The sequence below is a fragment of the Periplaneta americana genome, chromosome 7 (assembly GCF_040183065.1).
Source record: "Periplaneta americana isolate PAMFEO1 chromosome 7, P.americana_PAMFEO1_priV1, whole genome shotgun sequence".
NCBI classification, from domain to species: Eukaryota; Metazoa; Arthropoda; class Insecta; order Blattodea; family Blattidae; genus Periplaneta; species Periplaneta americana.
The window spans coordinates 104,902,253-104,924,174 of record NC_091123.1 but is presented as its reverse complement, the minus strand read 5'-3'; the positions used below and the strand labels follow the sequence as shown (position 1 = coordinate 104,924,174).

Genomic DNA, 21,922 nt, shown 5'->3' with positions numbered 1-21,922 from the left:
GAAAGAGTTTGTGCCAGTCCTTCTTTTGTGATTCAACTTGACGAATAGACTGATGTTGCCAATTTAGCCATTTTGTTACTTTTGGTCCGTTAAATTAATGTGGAGTCTGTAGAAGAGGAGATTACTTATTAAAATATGATTATTTGGTCCAGAGAACATACATTTGGTGCAAGGAGAATTCCTTTAACATGTTTCTTAATTGCTATTGCATCAAAATAATTGAAATACTATCATTTCGTTCAGAGAGCATCCATTTTTGTTCCAAGGATAATTCATTTAACAGGTTTCTAAATTAGTCTTGAATACATTCTTTAATAAATCACTCCAAACCAATGTCAATATAGTATAGATTGTGTACAAAGAAACAAGACGAAGGCCATGGTTGTTGGAAGAAAAATAAAGAAGGTAAACTTGCGAATACTAAATGAGACAGTAGAGCAAGTGGAGAAATTCAGATACTTGGGGTGTACTAGAAGCAGTAACATGAGCTGCTGCCAGGAAGTCGAAAAGAGAATATCAATGGCAAAGGAAGCTTTTAATAGAAAAAGGAGCATCTTCTACGGATCTCTGGAGAAAGAGCTAAGAAAGAAACTAGTGAATTGCTTTGTGTGAAGTGTGGCATTGTATGGGGCAGAAACATGGACATTACGACGAAGTGAAGAGGAACGACTAGATGCATTTGAAATGTGGGTATGGAGAAGAATGGACACACAGAAAAAGAAACGAGTGAGTGAAGAAAGAATGATGCTGGAACTGATCAGGAAGAGGAAAAGGAATTTGCTGGGTCACTGGTTGAGAAGAAACTGCCTTCTGAAGGATGCACTAGAAGAAATGGTGAATGGAAGAAGAGTTTGGGGCAGAAGAAGATATCAGATGATAGACGACATTAAGATGTATGGATCATATGTGGAGACAAAGAAGAAGGCAGAAAATAGGAAAGATTGAAGAATGTTTGGTTTGCAGTGAAAGACTTGCCTTTGGGCAGAACACTATATAATGTATGTGTATATAGGTTATTTTTTGTGTTGGCCCTATTGTGCAGCATTGTTTACATAAATAAAAACAAAAGAAAGTTAACATTGTGCTGTTTTAGTTTCGGTACACTGTGTTTCTTTCTTTTTCTTTTTTCTTTCTTATTCATGTCATTTTTCTGTTGTTAGTTATCCTTACTTCTCATAGGTGGCTTTCTATTCCTCCATTTTAAGACATTCTTCCTTTTTATAGATAGCTTGTTTTCTTTCCGCCATTCATGGTCTCTTATTTCTCACGTATTAGGAGTGAATTTAAGTTACCACGTGACATAGACTTTAGATTTTCATTGGCCCTATTCTTATTAATTATTAATTAGCGTTGGTTCTTCCGAGAGGGACGCTTGACGCGGGCAGTTTGGGACCAACGCTCGAAGAGCATGGTTGTGTGACAGCCATGGAGAGCTAGGCGGGTTTGCTTAGCGACTATCTGTGATGGGATCACAGATAACCCAGTCCGGGCAGGGACGTGAACTGCTGTAGTCGGGGCTCGAATGGGGATTGTGTCTTGAAGCAGCCAGAAACGTGGCCCAGGGCATGTGGTGTGGTATGCTGTGTGATTACGGAGGCATGAGAGTTGAAGTGAGACCATTGTTGTTTTGGTTTCGAGACTGGCCTACCAGGAATTGTAACAGGTTTTTATACGTCAGTAATTGTAAGATTCTTGTAATTAGTAGAAGTATATTTGATTTCATATAGAGTATTAGATAATTCATGAATAAGCTGGCATTCGTCAAGTGTATACTACATTGGTTGTGTTTGTTTTCGTATTAGTGCTTTCTGCCACAACCGACAAGTTTGGACTTGTCTAGCGAGTTGCATATACTTACAATCTGTGGGTACAGATGGTGTGACTGGTATGTGTAATGGTGAATGCCAGTTCAATGACCTTTAGTGGCAAGCCAGTTTCGATGCATTGGTGGAATTATCGATGATTGTATTTCTACTGCAGACTTTTGTTCATTTTCCAATTTCCAGAAGTGTTAATTAATAAATGTAAGCAGACAGTTGATTATTTATGTGGAGTGTTTTCTTTTGTACCACCTCACCAAAGAGACAATCGACCCTATCATACTTTCGACGGCAGGGCAAAACTTAATTATTTATGTATTGTTTACTTATTATTTATACCAACTATTCAAAGTAAAAAGAGGTCACCGTTGCAACATTGTACATTAATATTATTGTAAGAAACACAGGGAACAAATATGTCAAATGATAATCATAGAAGAACCATTTTGTGCACTTTGCACCTTGTAAAATAACTCAGATAACTTAGACAATAGAAATTAAAAACTCTAGTTAGCTCCACGGTAAAAATACTAATTTTTACTTCATTTGTATTTTATTTTTGATCTAGGAAAAATATTAGTCTCTTACGAAAACACATTTAAAAGTATGGTTATATTTCATGGACAAAAAAAAAAAAAATTGGAACTTTGATATCCTCCCACATCACACACGAGACTGATGCCTGATTTGCATTGCTTTATTTCATGATCAAATGGAATAATTTTACAAACATACATACTGCACATATTAAGTATTAAATATTTCGTAAAGTACAAATTTTCATTAATTACATATTTGAGTGAGACATGATAATGTATACTTATACTTTATTTGGTTCACATAGAATACTAGATGTTATTGTTACTACATTTTAATTTTTGGTGAAACTTCGATATGCTTCCAAACCAAGCACAGTAAGATAAACTTAAATTATTGAAAATAACATTAAAATTGTAACAATTACCTTAATAATTACATAAAATTAATTAACTAATAATTATAATATATTGAATTACTATAGATTATCTTTCGTATAATTATTTGCCTGTATATTATTCCACTTACCAAAAATAAGAGTGTTCGAAATAACACAATTGAGAATATCTTTCTTAATTAATTCTAAATCTGATTATAAAAATAATTGTAAGATATTAGTCTGTTGATAACATTAATCCTGTCTATAATTATATAAAAGAAAAGCAATAATAATACCAAAAAATTACAAAGAAGAGAGTCTTACAGTTTTTTTGGTGAAATCAAATAAGTTAACTGATGTATTAATTAAATATCAGCATTTTTATTAATTTTGTATGAACTATTCACTTAAGACACCATATTAATCACGATATGATGAAAGAATTATTCAAATCGGCCAAGTATCTTCTGTTCATACAAACACACAACACTCTTTATTTACATATTAATATTGATAAACATTTGTATGCATATAATAGATTACAGTGATATCCATATAGAAATAGTGTTAATTGAATATCTTCCGTTTGTTGTGCAAGGGCATCTTAAATAAATGCAGAGTCATTTGCTTTTACTCCATTGTATTAGTGTGATTGAGACACCACTGATATAAAACGCATTGTTATATTAAAACTCATATATCTCGTTAAATATTGGTCCTATCGAAATTTTGTATAGAATAAAACTTGTCGAAAACGTTTTTACAACAACTTTTGTAATATAATATTTTTCTAAAAAGTCAGTAATAAACGAGACATTTCGACTTATTGACTTTAAGCCCCTCTTGTAACCATCTTTCAAAGAAAGTATTTTAAATACCATATAGCCTAAATTCTAAGTGAGAGCCAACTTAATTTATAGGCCTATATCAATTTTCATAGAAATTGGTTCAGCCATTGTTGCGTGAAAAGGTAACAAACAGACTGTACATATAAAAAAAAAATATAAAAAAATCCGATTTTTGGTTTCAGGATAGTTAATTATACATGTTTTTTAACACCAATTATTTTTGAAAAAGCGAAAATTATTAGAATAATTTTGGTTACAGTTTTATTATTAGTATACAGTCCAGATTTAAAAAGTTAAGTCATTTATTGTACAATACAACAAAAAATTCAAGCTCATTCGTGGTTTCCTCAGAAGGCTTGTTGTGATCTGCTGGGAGCATTGTGTAAAATTGATTCAAAATAGACTTGTTCCAAATTATTTTTAAAGATTCTAAAAATGGAATGTATATTGAGACTCAGTGATAATTGTCTGATTTAGCAGTATCCACGTTGCATCTCAGTGTTTCTTAACAGTTCTTGGTTTGTTCATTGGAAAATCAAAAGTTCAAGTTTTGTTATAATGTTTAAAAATAGATTGACTGAACTCCGAGTTAGTATTTTCCCTAATCCTTCGTACACCCAACAGTGTATCTTCCGCGAGATCACATGTTTTTTTTTGCAAACCAGTATTCCTTCGTTCCAATATTTTACATAAAATGCTACTGTGGAAAAATATTTTACTTATACCATGTCAGAAATCCTGTCTAAAGCCAAACCAATAACATCACACAACTCAAGAAAAACTATAACACATTAATATCTTTGAACCCACCTAGTGACACAGTTGTTTAATTTTTCGTGGTTAAAATGAATTTCTGCTTCCTTGAAATAATTCTTCATTGAGAAAACATCGCAAGAATTAGATAATATACCTAAATTTAAGGAATATGTAGCACATGCACTGCTTGAGGAAACAAAGATTGAATATGGACCTATGTGCCATTAAATTTGTCACTTATTGTAGCCACTCCATATTCTTGACCACGCAACTTGCTCAACTCTGATCCAAGAGCCATGAGTTTATCTGCAAGTCCTTTGCCTGTAAAATCTTCAAGTGGTTCAAACTGCATAAAACGTTTCTCTCTATTTGATATAATAGAATCGATAAAACTCAAAGTGACATTTGCTGTACACCAACAATGTTGGTCATTTCGTCAAGAAACTTAGAAAAATACGATTAATTTATCTTTGCCAACAGTCGATCATGAGTAAGTCTGTTACTTATTTCAAGAGTTTCGTTTTGTACTTCCAATTAGTACACATTTCATTTCATTACTTTTACTATTAAATAACGACTTTTGAAAGTTGTTTTACTTCAGTCAGTATCTTAAAGAAAATATCTCATTATCCTCTGTATGTTCTCCAAATCTTCTCTATTCCTACCACTCCTTAAACTTAAACCCTCTCTTCTGCGAAAGAGTATACTCTCAATATTGCCATTAATTTATTTCTCGAATAATTTCAAGGGAAAAATTGTTCCAGAGCCGGGTATTGCTCCCAGAACAATTTTTCCCTTGAAAGTATTCAAATCTGCTTTTACAGGAAGCTTTACCTGAAACATTAGATTTGCATAATATATACGTCACTGTGTACGTTAACAGAAAACCACAATTTCAAGTCACACAGAGTTTGTGTGCACTCGATGTGGGTCTCTGGCATTTCGTCAGCCCACACGAGTTGTGTGGATATAAAGGGAAAAGTTGAGACTGTGTCGGGTAGAGTTCCCAGGTAGCTCAGTTGGCAGAGCGCTGGTACGTTCAACCAGAGGTCCTCGGATCGATACCCGGCCCCGGAACAATTTTTCCCTTGAAATTATTCAAATCTGCTTTACAGGAAGCTTTACCTGAAAGATTAGATTTGAATAATATATACGTCACTGTGTACGTTAACAGAAAACCACAATTTCAAGTCACACAGAGTTTGTGTGCACACGATGTGGGTCTCTGGCATTTCGTCAGCCCACGCGAGTTGTGCGGATATAAAGGGAAAAGTTGAGACGGTGTCGGTAGAGCTCAGTTGGCAGAGCGCTGGTACGTTCAACCAGAGGTCCCGGGATCGATACCCGGTCCCGGAACAATTTTTACCTTGAAATTATTCAAATCTGCTTTACAGGAAGCTTTACCTGAAAGATTAGATGTGCACAATTTATTTCTCTTTTCCAAAATTTGTTTTTTCTTTCTTGATTTAGTTGCAGATTAATTGCATCTTGTTTTGTCTCAATTTTTGTCATAATGTGAGTGGTCTCAGCATTGACCCAGTGATAAGAACTTTGCTGTTGCTTGCTGAAATGTTATTTCACCTTTTTTTCTATTTACTAATTTTTTCAGAACACAGCTACTTCTCCATATTTTGGTGGCTTCCTTTACCAACACTGCATTCATTGAACACAACAGAAAACTTACAAAATGCTCTGTCAACTTTCTTTGAGTAGCTTAACCACTTCCATTCAACCTACCATTCCTCTGCTCTTCTAACTCCCTTTTGAGCTTCACACAAACCTGTATGCGAACCTCCAGATGTTCAGTCTTGAAACCACCTTGCACTAACACAATATGTTACTTGCAGTTTTGTGTTACAATGTTTAGGAAACACCTAATTATATGTCCAGGATCTCTGACAGATTTCTTAAAGTTATTTGTCTATCTTCTCTCACAATTGCAGCAACAGTGTTAATGTTTAAATCCATAACAACTGCAGTTGGAGCCTCAGAACTAGTGTCTTTTGATAATGGTTGCCTTCCATCTTTGAACATTTTGTACCACCTATGAGCAGTACTGTAGGATAGAACAGATTCTGCACAGACCTTCTGTAGCATTTCAAAATCCTCAGCACACGATTTTTTTAAGACAAAAACAGAACTTCAGAGCAGCATATTGTTCTCTATACATCAACTCCATTATGTCGTAGGTGAAACTAAATATGTCTCAACTTGATCATCTATCGCAGGTTAAAACCAGAGATAAAACTGAACGGTATCATTGTTACATAATAGATGAGGCATTATGTTAGCAGTATAACACAAAATTTATATCTAAAACAATGCAAGTAAAAACAGTAATCATGACCATTCATTATTAAACAGCATACATACAATCCCACGTAATTTTTGTAATTACAAACTGATCAGTAAACAAAAAATTAGGATGACCTAAAGAACGTTAGATTGACAAGATGCAGAAATGCCTAAGGCTTAATGGACGACGACGACGATGATGATAATGATGATTATGTTGATGACAGTAATTTTATGGTTTTGTAATGATAAACATCTGTTAAAATATTTCAGAGACTTTGGAGAGAGAAATGGAAAAGGTGCAGGTGGCAGCAAGCCAGATGTGTGGACAGCATATTCCAGGTTTGATGCCACAACTCCAATCTAAGGGCGTAGTTCAGGCTGTGAAAGCTATTTGTGCTCTTATGGGCAATGTGGAAACTCAAGACATCACAGATTCTGTTGAAGGTTTTGAGGGTGTATGTCTCCAATTTATACCAGCTCCATCTGTGGTAAGCTTACATTAATCTTTTCAAGAAATTTGTGTTTATTTCAAACTATATGTGAAGTAACATTTAAATAGTAAATGGTTTTGCATTGGTAGGAGCTAATGAAAGTGATGACTAATATATAGTGTGTGGTTAGGAAAGGGTGGTTTTGTTTGTGCATGTATGCACGCTTGCATGAGTGCATGTTTTTTTTTTTTTTTCTGTTTTCCTTCAAATTTACGCCTGTATACAAATATAAATTGATTTCTAAGTTCGGAACAGTGTAGTTGGAATGTTGGTGCGATACTTTGTATGAAAATTTTTAGTTTTATTGAGAAATATTGGTTTGATCTTAGTTAGTGAAATTAAAATTAGTTACATCAGTCCTGTTCTCTTATTGTAATTGATTACAGAATATAATATGCTTTAAATTATATGAAAATAAAAATCTTTACCAGTATTCATTCATTTAACCCATATTTCCGAGTCAGAACATACATATGCTCCTAGCAGAGGTTTCAATTTCTTCAAGGCAATTAGTTACACTTATTTGCCAATAAGATGCAGAGGGAAAATGGTAAGCTTATGTCGCAAACGCCATCTAGTATGCAACTATGGTATTACTAGGACACGAGAGAGGAAAATTTGGTCCAGAGGCTCTTATTTAGGATTGGAGGTCTTTAACCTGCTGGAAACTCTGACATGGGATACATAGCTTGAAATCTCTTGCATTCTGAAGAATCCATCAACCAAGCTGTGTTTTGAACCTGCAACCCTTGGGTCTAGAGAAGAATGCTTTACCTCTAGACGACTGGGGGCGACATTACTAGTGTAAATCAACAACAAATTACATAAACATTATTAAATACTCTTTGGAGAAGAAGAAAATGACTTCCGAAAGAGGAGATCTTGTAACGTATATTTTACACTAATATTATTGATGGAAAAACATTTGGAATTTAACTTTAAACACATATTATTACTTTCATTGGTATTGAAAATGCATGTGATAAGGTGAATAGAAGTGAATTGTTAAACATACTAGCTACAGACCATGTTCCTAGACAACTTACAGTAAAGAATGGGTAGAACAGAGAAAAATTCTCCCTGACACCGGGACTCAAACCTGGATTTTCAGCTCTACATGCTGATGCTTTATCCACTGAGCCACACTGGATTCGAGTTCCAATGCCGGATTGAATCCTTCTCAATTTAGGTTCTACCTCTCTGTTCCCCTTAGGTGGCCTACCCTTATGTATTCTGTCACAGAATATGTGACAGTGGCGCAATGTCCAACACTATCTACAGAGGTGCACTCATTATGAGTGACTAAGTGGCTGGAGTCCGAGAGAACATGGTGCTCTCTCGAATCATGAAGTGATAACTTACGCTTATCATATTACTATGATGTACCGAAATATATATATTTCCGTGCAGGAATTCTACATATGGTGAAGAATGTAAGAACAGAGAAAAATTTTACCCATTTTTTTACCATATGGTAATGCAGAATTCCTGCATGGAAATATTGTATGTATAGGGTATTTCAAAAGTCAGCTATAAATGTTATAATATTTGAGATAGGGAAAAAATAAAAACATCACAGTGTTGAGCAAACAACGGAGTTTACAAAACATTTGGAAGATGTCCGCCGTTCTCTTGTTCAATATACAGCATTCTGTCTCCAACACCATGCACAGCATTTTGCAGATAATGCCTTGGAATATTGGAAATTTCTTGCGAGATGGCATTTTTCAGTTGCATTAGGGTTGTTGCATATGTAGGGAAAACTCGTTATTTAAGGTAACTCCGCAACCAAAAGTCGGCTGGATTGAAATCTGGAGATCACGGAGGCCACATTGTTGGAAAGTGCCTACTGATGACACGATCGCCAAACATCTGTGTAATTAATTCTTTTGCAGGGGTACAGCTCTGGGGTGGAGCGCCATCTTGCATGAAGATTATGTTTTTCATATCATGATTCCTCAGTTTAGGGATGACAAAATTCTGTAACATGCTGTAGTAGCGCTCCCCGTTTATTGTCCACACATGTGGAGTAACAGTTAGCACGTCTGGCCGGAAAACCAGGTGGCCCGGGTTCGATTCCTGGTTGGGGCAAGTTACCTGGTTGAGGTTTTTTCCGAGGTTTTCCCTCAACCCAATATGAGGAAATGCTGGGTAACTTTCGGTGCTGGACCCCAGACTCATTTCACCGGCATTATCAGCTTTATCTCATTCAGATGCTAAATAACCAAAGATGTTGATAAAGCGTCGTACAATAACTTACTAAAAAATTAATAGTGGAGTTAACACGAGTAATTGAGGTTGTATTTGTGTATGTGCGCGTGCAGTTATGTAGTGTAGGGAATGAGTGAGGATGATGATGGTAAGGAAGGGAGAAGGGGAAGCCCTATGCACTGCAAAGAGACTTGGAATTTAACCCAGGCCCATTGGTGCACAATTTAGTGATTAGAAGTTGTGTCCCTCCATTTCTCCTAGTTCCGAGGTAGAGATTTTACATGAAAATCTTTGACCTGCCAGGAAACATAATATTTCCAAATTAATTAATGTTTTCAGGTTCTTAAATTTATATAAAATATGTTCTTAAAAATATTGTAACTTTTAATTCAACAATAATGTTACTTTTATTTACAACAACCACACACCTGTCAACATTGGGTATTCCACTCAACACAATAGTAGTTATTACACTCCACAGACGACAATGACTATTCACATTTTTTATTGAGAAGAACAACAATGTACTCCTAATTTCAGCTAATGTTCACAAAGCACAATTTACAAAATAAAACTCAGTTCTCAGTTCACAGTTCGTTCGCCTTGGCTAGTTCTTCTAGCTCACTCACTCAAGTTCACTGTACATCGAACCCCAAGCCTTCCAGATAACAGTCCACTGCACTTCGAACTGAAGACTTTCGGATACAGTTCACTGCACGTCGAACCCAAGACTTCTGGATATGCCGCACTCGCCTGGATGCTGCCACAGTTGAGAACCTCCTCACGTCGAATTCTGGTCTCGAAGACTGGCTTCCTTGCTTGCTCACTGTTTATTCACAAACTGACTGGACAGACTCGAAGGCTGCTCGCTTTTATTTATGAAGTCACACTTCTCGAACCTTCGATCCTCGTGGCTTACAGAACAATCTGTTTCCAGCATTTCTCTTATGTCCGTCGCAGTCGGTTTCCTTCCCCCTCTCTGCCGCGGCCCAGCACCCACCGAAGCTTGCGTCCCCTCTCTCCGCCTGCCTTCTTTCTCCTGCCGAACAGGCGCGAAACTCCCTGACGTGGCCAGGCACGACTAGAATGTTCAGTCTGCCACCACAATATTATCTCAAATTGAGATGCATATTTCCTCCATGCTTGGCTGCCTGTAAACTTTGTACATTGCATTTATTTAGTACATTCCTTTGGTTACTGTATACAAAATTTTATTGTGTGATTATGTGCAAAATATATTTCTTGATGATCTCCTGGAGGTGCTCTAATTTCAAGATGGCGTGGGCACTCAAGAAACACAAGCCTTAATGAAATCCTGGCTTCATTGCTGAAAATAGGTCCTACTTGAATTGAAAAGGTGCTGTGAATCCACACTTGACTGCTTAACTCATTTTTTTTTTTTAAATAAACAAGAGATTTCCTGAAAAAAAGGTGCTAGGCGCTTAGAAACATTTCTTACTAAAAACTCGGCCTGGTTGGATACAAATATAAAATTTCGAGAGGTGTTTTTACAAATAAATTGCCATAAACTGTGTTCAGATTCAAGTCAGGCTGGCAGAAGTAAAGGAAGGCCTACCAGAGCGTTCAATGAGAGCAGTGACAACAGTAAAACACATAAGGTGCAAAATATTATAGACCAGAGTTCGGAACAGATTATATTATTAGTGGATTTAAGTGCCAAGCCTTCAGGCAGAAGGGATGCTGCGAATTTAGTGGGAGAACTTTGAATGGCTAAAAAGTATTCAGGGTCCATACACGGAAATATCATATGTACTCCGGTACATCACAATAATATATGATATGCGAAAAATAATCACTTAGTGATTTAAGACAGCGCTTATTCCATCAGAACCCGGCCACTTAGTCACCCATAATGAGTGCACTCTACACATGTATGGACATTGTGCCACTGTCATACATCTATGACGCAGTGCATGAGTGTAGGCCACTAGAGGGAACCCAAGAAGTGGAACTTAAACTGAGAGGATTCGATTCGACATCGGGGTGGGAATCCGGTGTGGCTTAGTGGATAGAGCGTCAGCATGCAGAGCTGAAAACCTGGGTTCAAATCCTGGTGCCGGAGAGAATTTTTCTCCGTTCCACTCATCCTTAATCATATGATGACAGAATTTCTGCACAGAAATATCATATGTACTCCGGTGCATCATAATAATATGTAATAATGTAATCAAGCGGGACCGAAATGTCTATAGAATCATGAAGGGAAGAGATGGAAAAACTAAAAGGGCAACCAGTGAGAAAAATGGAGGAGGTAGTGCAGCAAATGAAGTACACACGAAGATACATGAGCTGGCTGGGAGATTGCACAGAAGTATTCAAAAACGTGGGAGAAATGAGAGAAGGGTTTGTGAGATCATCTATAAATTAATGTAAGGCAAATGGACAATGGAGGGAAAGAAGAATCAGAAAGAATATAATTTTAGGAAATGGCGTTTAGAAGGACTGAAGTGATGTGTTGTAGGCTGATGTAGTGTGACTAAATCAAAGAGGCAGAAGTGTATGATAACTTCGGGAAATGTCCTAAAATAAAAGAAACTAAAGTAAAATTGAGTCTTACGATAATACAAAAGAATGAACTGTTAAAGTGCTTACTATAATAATTTTAAGTGGTGTGTGGGAGGCTGATACAGGTAAAAATGTTATAAAAAGGAATAAGTAGTAAGGGAGGGAGGATTTCTAAAGAAGTAATGACAGAATAATTCATTATAGAGATGGGTGAATTTAGCAGATTAAACAAGTGTGGATTAATACAGATTAGAATACTAAATAGTTGAAGTAGATAATATAATTCTACAATAGTAATAATGGACAAAAAGAATTAGCTGATGATATGAGGGTAAATTTAAAGATGTAGGCTACATTAATTATGAAGTATTGAGAATTGCTGCTAAACCATGCATGTGAGTGTCTCTCTCTCTCTGTCTCTCTCTCTCTCTCTCTCTCTCTCTCTCTCACACACCGTAAATAAAAAAGAAGTTGATGTACTACTCATCACACAATTATCGAATGAAGACTGTATCGTAGCAGAAATAAGCTACAAAAACTTGAAATTCTACGGAATATGTTCATATTTCGATATCACATTAGACATCAACATAAACATTAGAGCAGTAGAGCACATTATGCAACTCTCAAAGGGGCAAGGTCTATTAATAGCAGTTGATAGCAATGCTAGGAATAAAACATGGCATGACACTGTAACTAACCAACGAGGTAAAACTCTAGAATATTTTTTGATGATCAGCAACCTACACATCATAAATGAAAGATCAGAGCCAACGTTTGAAACTGTAAGAGGCAGTAGTTACGTGGACCTAACCATAGTTAACCCCCGATTATTACGGCACGTTAAAGATTGGTCATGCAGCACACAAGAAAGTTGTTCGGATCACAAGTTACTCACATATAACATCACAGTGGAAAGGCAGGCAAGACATAATACCGCTATAGGAAATGTGAGGTCAAGATACATAGTAAGGGAAGAGGAACTAGAAAAGTTTGGTACTCTGTTCATATCTAAAGTTGCATCCAAATTTAACTATAAGGAAGAAAATAAAAGCACGGACCAAGTCGACCAGGAACTGTGCGAAAAAACAAATAACTACGAGCACGTGGAAGACCTAATAGATGCAGCATTCTCTTGCATCATAGAAACCAGCAACGCCACCTTTAAAGTTTCAAGAGGAGCTAAACATGTAATGAAGAAAAACATAGTCTCCTGGTGGACAGACGAGCTAACAGTGCTAAGGAAAAAGACAAATGCACTAAGGAGAAGATACCAACGAACATATAATAACGAGAACCTAAGATAAGAAAGAAAAGGAAAGTACCTGGAAGGAAAACGAGTATATGAAGAGAAAATGCAAGAAATAAAAATACAATCATGGAAAGCATTCTGTACCATTGACGAAGGAACCAACCCTTGGAACCAAGCATACAAAATATTATCTGGAAAAACTAGATCTCCAACTACATTGAACACACTATTAAAAGAAGATGGAACCTATACTACAGACACGAGTGGCACAATAACATGTATGATTGAAAACTTCATACCCGAAGATGGACAACACAATAATAACGACCAACATAGGAAGATCAGAAAGGAAGTTCAAGAGCCAATAGGCACTGAGGACGACAAGGATTTCACTACAGAAGAGATAATGACAACTCTAAAGAAATTCAACCCAAAAAAGTCTCCTGGAGAGGACGGATTATCCAGCGAAATCCTCATGAGGGCTATCAAAGTCCTTCCTCTATTCTTTACCAAAATATATAACGTATGTCTGAAGAAGGGCTATTTCCCCACAAAATGGAAATGTTCAATCATCGTCCCACTCATCAAGCTGGGCAAAGAGGACTGCAACGACGTGTTCAAATTTCGCCCCATCAGCTTACTGAATATCGGAGGCAAACTGCTGGAAAGATTGATGATCGACAGGATATTGTATCACACATACTCCAACGAACCCCTTAACAATAATCAATATGGATTCACCCCCCCCCCCCCCAGAGAGGAACAGTGGACGCAGTGGTAGAAGTTAAAAACTTCGTAGAAAAGAGCCTGAGCTCGAAAGAATGTGTCGTTATAGTCAGTCTGGACGTCAAAGGGGCGTTTGACGCAGCCTGGTGGCCCAGCATCCTTAAACAACTAAGAGAACTTCAGTGCCCTAAAAATCTGTATAGTCTATCAGCCAGCTACTTTAGCAACAGAAGAGCAATTTTTTTCAATTAACAACTACACAACAGAAAGAGAAGTTCAAAAAGGTTGCCCACAAGGATCATGTTGCGGCCCTGGATATTGGAATATCATGTTCAACTCACTCCTAAATCTGGACTTCAGCAGCCGAACCTAAGCCATAGCCTTCGCAGATGATCTAATCATTCTCACAAGGAGAAAGTTCAAACTAGAAGCAGAACAAACCACAAACCAAGACATCAAGAAGATCGAGAACTGGGCAACTAAAAACAAAATAGAATTTAACGCCAAAAAATCTAAGACTCTCTTCATAACAAGGAAAAGGAACGAGGACAGAAATGTCAGCATTTACTTGAACCATAAAAGGCTGGCTCAAACTGAGGAAATTAAATACTTAGGAATATATCTAGACACCAAATTCAACTTCGCTACTCATATAGATCATGTCGCAGAAAACTCGCTCATTTTGATAACGAGACTGGCAAGAACAGCTAAGCTACAATGGGGCTTAGGTCACAAATCGCTCAAAACAATTTATGAAGGAGCCATTGTGCCTATATTAACTTACAGAGCACCAGTGTGGGTGGAAGCAATTAAGAAAAATAAGAACCTCACTAAATTCAAGAGGATACAATGGCTAATCAACATCAAAATAGCCAAAGCCTACCGGACTATTTCTTATGAAGCCTCCTGCATACTAGCTGGCATACCCCCCATAGCCATAACAATAGAAGGAAAAGTACAAACTTACCTGGCAACGAGAGTCGACAATGCGGAATACGATTCCCCATTGGAACCTAAATACTGGCGACATCCTGCACAATCACCAGTCATTCACAAAGTGGAACAAGGAGCCCTATATCCAACTGAAGTGTATACCGATGGTAGCAAGACCGGAAAAAATGTAGGAGCAGCAGGAATTATATTCGAGAACGGGAACTCAACTCACCAACTAAAATACAAATTACACAAAAACTGTACAAACAACCAAGCCGAACAAATTGCTGTCTTAAAGGTACTAGAAACGCTCCAAGGAATCCAAGACCGATCAGATAAAGAGAAGCTTGTCGCCATATACACTGATAGCAAGATAACATTAGACCTACTGAGTAACAAATCCAAATGGAGCAGAATAATTAAGAGAATAAAAACAAATATTATAGAATTAACACAATCCAAGTGGATAATACACTTTGGTTGGGTCAAAGGACATTCCGGTATAATGGGCAACGAACTAGCAGACAGATTGGCAAAAGCAGCGGCGTTAGAGGATAGTGAAGTTGTCTACAACAAAACACCAAGAGAAGTTATTCTGACACGAGAGAAGGAGAGGAGGCTCGACATGTGGCAGCAACAATGGTCCAATTCGACGAAAAGAAGGATAAGCAAAGCCTTTTTTCCCCTCAGTCAAGAGGAGGTTGAGCCGAAAGGTACCCATTTCCCCGGAATTCACAGCAATGACAACAGGACACGGGAAGCTGAGGGCATATCTCCACAGATTTAGAATAATAGAGTCTCCCATATACCCATGCGGACAGCTGGAACAAATAGTCAATCATGTAATATTTGATTGTAGCATAGTGACCAGACAAAGGAACGATATGATAAGAAAAGTCCAAGAAGCAGGAGGCAAGTGACCAACAACGTGCGAAGCACTGGCCTCCAACTACCTCCAAATATTTTCGACCTTCATCTGCGGTATAGACTTCACAGTTCTGTGAAACATCAAACTTGACAGTGAAATTGAAAAACTTGTAAATAAGATAGTGAAAGTGAAGTCTTGATAATTTTAATTATAATTTATAGAGTGTTTCTATTCTTATGTGGGGTTTGGTAATTTGTAAATATATTTTTAAGATGATTATATTCTAATTGTATGTGTAACTTGTAAAACTGATACTGTGGAAGTATGTCCATGTCCTTAATGTCTTTTGATCTATCTGTGTAACTTACTGGTATATTATCTATATCCTTTTGTGTGTTCATTGCTTATTGAATTGAAATCTAGGATAGTGAAAGTGAAGTCTTGATAATTTTAATTATAATTTAGTGTGTTTCTATTCTTGTGTGGGGTTTGATAATTTGTAAATATATTTTAAGAGGATTATATTCTAATTGTATGTGTAATTTGTAAAACTGAAAATTCGGAACTATGTCCATGTCCTTAATGTCTTTTGATCTATCTGTGTAACTTACTGGTATATTATCTTTATCCTTTTGTGTGTTTATTGCTTATTGAATTGAAATCTGTAACTAGGAAAATGTAGGAGTGATATATACTTAAATTATTGCTGCTGATGTAATTTAAAATTGTAACTGGGGAAACATAGGGTCTTATAATCTTGAATTAATAATGCTAATGTAATTTGTAAGTTTGTGAGTAGGAAGGTGTAAGAATTCAGAATTTGGAATGGTATTTAACTATAATTTTATTCTCATCGTATATCTTATCACACAGATATTTATTGATTACGTAACTGGTAAATTTGCAATTTTAAAAATGTAATTATCTAGAAATGTCAAAACATGTAATATTACCTATGTAATGGGGCATGTTGAAATATATACTGTTTAAAAAAACACACACACACACACAGACAGACAGACACAAAGAAAGTATGAAAATTATGGCGGTGCCAAATGTATAAAAATGCCCAGGGTCACTCTTAAGTGCTTACGGTATTTGTCACCAATCTAACTACATCATATCAAAGTTGAATAAAAATTTACCAATTTATATTAGCGAAATTAGTTTACTGTTTTCAAAATACCCCTGTAACAAACACAGAGCTTTTATTGTTATATTTATTGACTGCTGGGACAGTGTTTTGCTTCTCGGTGGCTGGGCATGTTGCAGCTAGCAGCTGCGCTTCACATTAACCCTGCAGCGATTTGCTTCTCAGCGGCTGGAGATGTTGCTGCCGGCCGCACTCGTATGTTAAGCATGCTACCTCAAAATGTGTATAAAATCGTACTTTATAGAAGATGCTGGAAATGTCGTCCTCCCTCGGATAAACAGACATTTCAGGAAAAATATTCTGATTAACAGAATTAAGTTCCACCACTGTAATGTTCATTTGTTCTACCAGTATATACGATATTTAACCTCACAGTAATTAAAATTCTCAACTTAAGAACATTAAAGAGTAGGCAGAGTGTGTTCTACTCATAAATAATAATCAGACCGATTATTCGCCTTGTGCTAACAGTACACCAAACTTCAACTTTCCTATCATGAAAAGGAATTTCTTGTACATGATGTGGATTTTCAAAACACCAATAGTGAATGTTTTGATTGTTTACATGGCCAGTCAGATGGAACTACACGAGCTGTGAATCGATTAAACCTTCTGTCACTAATGTAATGAAAAAAATCACTCACAATAATGCACAAACTGAGCGAGTTGGCTCAGATGGTACGTTTGAGACTTGCAGTCGGGAGGTCCCGGGTTCAAGCCCTATGGCCGTTCAATTTGACTACAGTTTTTCATTGTTTGCTTCAGTCACAAAAGGCAAATGCCAGATTGGAAATTTACATACCATGATTCATCATTGCCTCAATTATTAATATCATAAACATTAATCAAAATCTAAATCAGTAACATGAAAACAAGCCATCTACAACCAGGGGCATATTTAGATCTAGGCAGACTAGGCAGCTGCCTAGGTCGGCAGATTTGGAGGGAGCTTTTAAGCTGTTACTGATATTTTGTTTTCTTTTTTTTAATTTTATTCATATCTCTTTAAAAGAGTACATGAACTTAAACTCACAATGAAAAGGATATGAATAACATCGACAACAATCAATTCAAATTTGATCAACAGTCTACCAATGGAGAAAAGGACAGTTTTTCAATAATAGTATCACAATGCGATCATAGGACTTTTTCCTTTGTTATACCCTCACCGTGAGAGTCTCATGTGATAACCTTAAAGAACTTACTGGCATTATATTACGATAAGTTAGGAGAACAAATTTCGTTGCACTAAATAATAAGCTTTGTGATGAGAGACGCAGCTAACTCTGTCATATAGGAGTAGCCAGTATCAAAACTCAGTAATGCCCATTCAGACTTTAATTCAAAGAAAATATTGCCAGCCATTGTAGCAGCCAGACACTTGACAGTTCAGTTTAATTTGAAATGGTAAAGAGTGTAGTTATTTTGTACGTAGGTGATTTATATTTTAATATTCATTATAGTGAGTGACAGCCGGAAAGAAATTGTGAGAAAGAATGCAAAAATAGATGTGCTATTTAAAAAACAAACACGGCCAGCTTGTTCCATTTCGAGTCCAGATACATCAGAGCTTAATAATGTGGCGAACAGTACCGAAAATAGTGGAGTTTGTGGTTTATCTGAGTTAGGCGTTTTTGATATTAGAAACAGTAATAATTTATGCGGACTAAATTATTTCAGTTGACTCAAATGACGCATACAGGGCAAATGATGATCATAATCCAATTTCTGATGATCCTGCAAAGTGGATAATAAATAAATTCCTTCATAATCATATCACTAAACAAGTCATGTTTCACAAAATATGGACAGTAATTGTGATTTTAGAAATTCATGCAGGCAATATACTGACTTTCCGAAATACTTAAATAAAGACTTGTTTCTCAGAACCCTGAAGAATAGCGAGAAACAACAAAGACAATTTCTAGTATACTCTGAAAGCAAGGTTAGTGTATTTTGTGTCCCGTGTTTATTGTATAATGAAACATTGCAGTTTGCAAAACCTAATGAGGAATTTAATTACTGGAAAAACGACTAGTCCCGATTAACTGCTCATGAAAATTCAGCTGAACATAGGAAAATTGTGTTAACTTTATGGGCAAGAGTCATGGAGAGAATAGATAATAAACTTAACATCTCAGCTTGAGACAGAAGTTAAATATTGGAGGAACGTGTTAAAGCGAGTCATTGCTGTGGTGAAAACATTATCTGTATAAGGCCTATCTTTCGGTGTCACAAATTGGATTTGGGTCAACATATACTGGAAATTTCGAAATGGCTCTAGAGCTAATAGCAGAATTCGATCTCTTTTTAGTCAAACATGTAGAAATTTATGGGAAACAAAGGAAAAGAGAGTACATCATATCTTTCGTTTCAAACATGTGAACAGTTTATATCTATTCTGACAGAAAGAGAGGTAGAAGGCTGTGCTATTTGCTAATGGTTAAATGTTATTGTCGAGGACCTATAACAAAGTAAAGTATTGTGACTTTTATACTGCTTTAACCACCACACACCAGACAGTAATGTGACTTTTATTCTTAATAATTCAGCCTACAACAATGGTTATTCTACTCAACACAGCAACACAATGGTCGTTATTGCACTCCACACGATGACAGTGGCAATACACGACATATTATTGAGAAGAACAACAATGTACTCCTAATTTCAATTAAGGTTCACAATGCAGTATGTGCAGAACAGAACTGCCAGTTCACAGTTCACTTGCCTTGGCTAGTTCTTCTAGCTCATTGTTCAACTTCACTGCACATCGATCTCAGGTTTTCCGAACTGCGTCGCACTCGCCTGGACACTGCCACAGTTACGGACTCACTCAAGTTCACTGCACGTCGAACTCAGGTCCTCGTCATTCACTGCTGTCCAAGACAAGACTTCAGGACTCACTGACTCTCTGTCGGCCACTTACGGTGTTATTTATTAAACCACATGTTCTGGAATCTTCGATTCGCGTGGCTTTTAGAATCTTCGAGAGAAATATGCTTCTAGATGTTTCCCTTGCTCTCTCTGCTCCACACTGTCACCACAGCATTCAGAAATTTAAAATAAATACTATAGTCAGACACATGGTCTGAAGACATTAATTCGTCAATTTAAGCACAGAAACTTGATCGTAAACAAAAGCAAAAAAAAAAAAAAAAAAAAAGTCTTTTGAATTCAATATTTTCTATTGTTAATAGAAAAAAAAGAGTCCTCTTATGAGTTTGATCCTCACACATTATTCCCTTACTACTTAGTTTTTGTCTCCTTTTCTAGCCTTTTCAAAACCTCTTTTTATAACTTTTCTCTGTGGCTTTATCCTTCTTCATAAGCTTACTACATTACTGTCATCCTCATATCTAATTACTTTTCTGTTAACTATACACTTCTGACTGATAACTTACTTAACATCTTATTCATTTACTATTTCGCTTTTTAACTTTATACATTCCTTTGAATCAGTATTCGTTACATTTGTCTTTATTATGCTTCCACTTAACGTCACAGTTTCATAATAATATATAAATTATTTATGATCCTCACTAAGTACCTACTTTCCTTTTCCTTATGTATTTACTATCCTCAGTCGATAACATTTACATGATTAGTAGATGTTTGTCTGAAGAAGATAAGAGGAAGACAGGTTATGAAGAAATTGAACATGGAAAAACTGAAAAACAAAGAGGAAAGAAGAAAATTTGCTTAAAATTTTCAAGAGAAAGTTGCTACATTAGAATCCACACCTGAGAATAGTAATGAGTACTGGACTCATCTAAAAGCTGTATATAGATAACAGCAGAAGAAACAGTAGGATACAAAGAAGTTGTGAGAATGAAGAAATCTTGGGTCACAGGGAAAATGTTGGAGAAGATGGAGGAAAGGAGAAAATGGAAAAACATCAACACTGAAGAAGGTAGAAGAAACTACAGGAAACTAAACAACGAACTAGGAAGAGAAACTGATAAGGCGAAGGAGGACTGGATCAAAGGGAAATGTAAAGAAATAGAGGATCTAGAGAAAAAAGGAAGATATGATTTATTGTACTGTGAAGTAAAATGTTTGGACTTCACAAATAAAGAACAAGATATCCGTGTGGTTGATAGAAGACGAAATCGGAAATGAAATAACAGACAAACAAAGAATACTGAACACATGGACGAAATATGTAGAGAATTATCCAGATGACTTCACTATAGAAGACGAGGTCCCATATCAGAAGATGAAAAATGATTTTTTGTTTTAAGAGAAGAAGTTGAACTAGCACTTAAGGAAATGAAGAATGAGAAAGCAACAGGAGTTGATGGAATCCCCATGGAATTAGTGAAATGCGTGGGTGAAGACAAGAAGGAAATTCTATCATTATGCAATGAAATATATGTGATATGCGAATGGTCTGAAGATTTTACAGAGACTGTTGCTTCCAATATCAAAGAGAAATAATTTCAGGAAATGTAACGAGTTCAGGACTGTCAGCCTGATATTACACTTGGCGAAGATTCTCCTGTGAATACTGAATCAAGGTTTGTATTCTAATATGAAAGGACAGTTGGAAGAAGACCAGTTTGGCTTCAGGAAGGAAAAAGGTATGAAGGATGCAATTGGACTACTATGAATAATCAGCGAAAGATAGCTAGAGAAAAATAAGTAGAAAAAAATTGGTGTGGATTGCAAAGAGAGAATTGGAGAAGAACTGTCTGAAGGCAGTGAAATAGGGGGAAGAGTACGACAAAGATGCCTTTATCACCTACTCTGTTCAACATCTACTTGGAGGATTTAGTACAGAACTGTTTTCAGAACCTGGGAAGGGTGACAGTAGGGGGAAGAAGAATAAAGTGCTTAAGATATGCTGCTGATATGGTGTTGTTATCAGAATGGGAGATGATATTAGGGCATATGTGACTGAAGCTAAATGACAGCTGTAAGCAGTATGGGATGCAGATAAATGCAAACAAGACGAAGACCATGGTTGTCGGAAGAAAAATAAAGAAGGTAAACTTGTGAATACTAAATGAGGCATTAGAGCAAGTGGAAATCTTCAAATACTTGTGATGTACTATAAGCAGTAACATGAGCTGCTACCAGGAAGTAAAAAGGAGAATACCAATGGCAAAGGAAGCCTTTAAC

At 36.4% G+C, this 21,922-nt stretch overlaps 1 protein-coding gene across 12 annotated transcripts in view; it reads left to right on the top strand.

Annotated features, from left to right (window-relative positions):
- Positions 1-21,922, top strand: part of Pi3K68D (phosphatidylinositol-4-phosphate 3-kinase catalytic subunit Pi3K68D) — a 987,208-nt gene that overhangs the window by 285,696 nt on the left and 679,590 nt on the right. For all 12 annotated transcript variants that reach the window (XR_011333110.1, XM_069831124.1, XM_069831122.1 and 9 more), the window contains one exon: positions 6,909-7,126. Coding sequence is in view for 11 of the 12 variants with exons in the window: in XM_069831124.1 (XP_069687225.1) it covers positions 6,909-7,126 (218 nt within the window). In the remaining variant the exon portion in view is untranslated. The remainder of the gene's footprint in view (positions 1-6,908; positions 7,127-21,922) is intronic.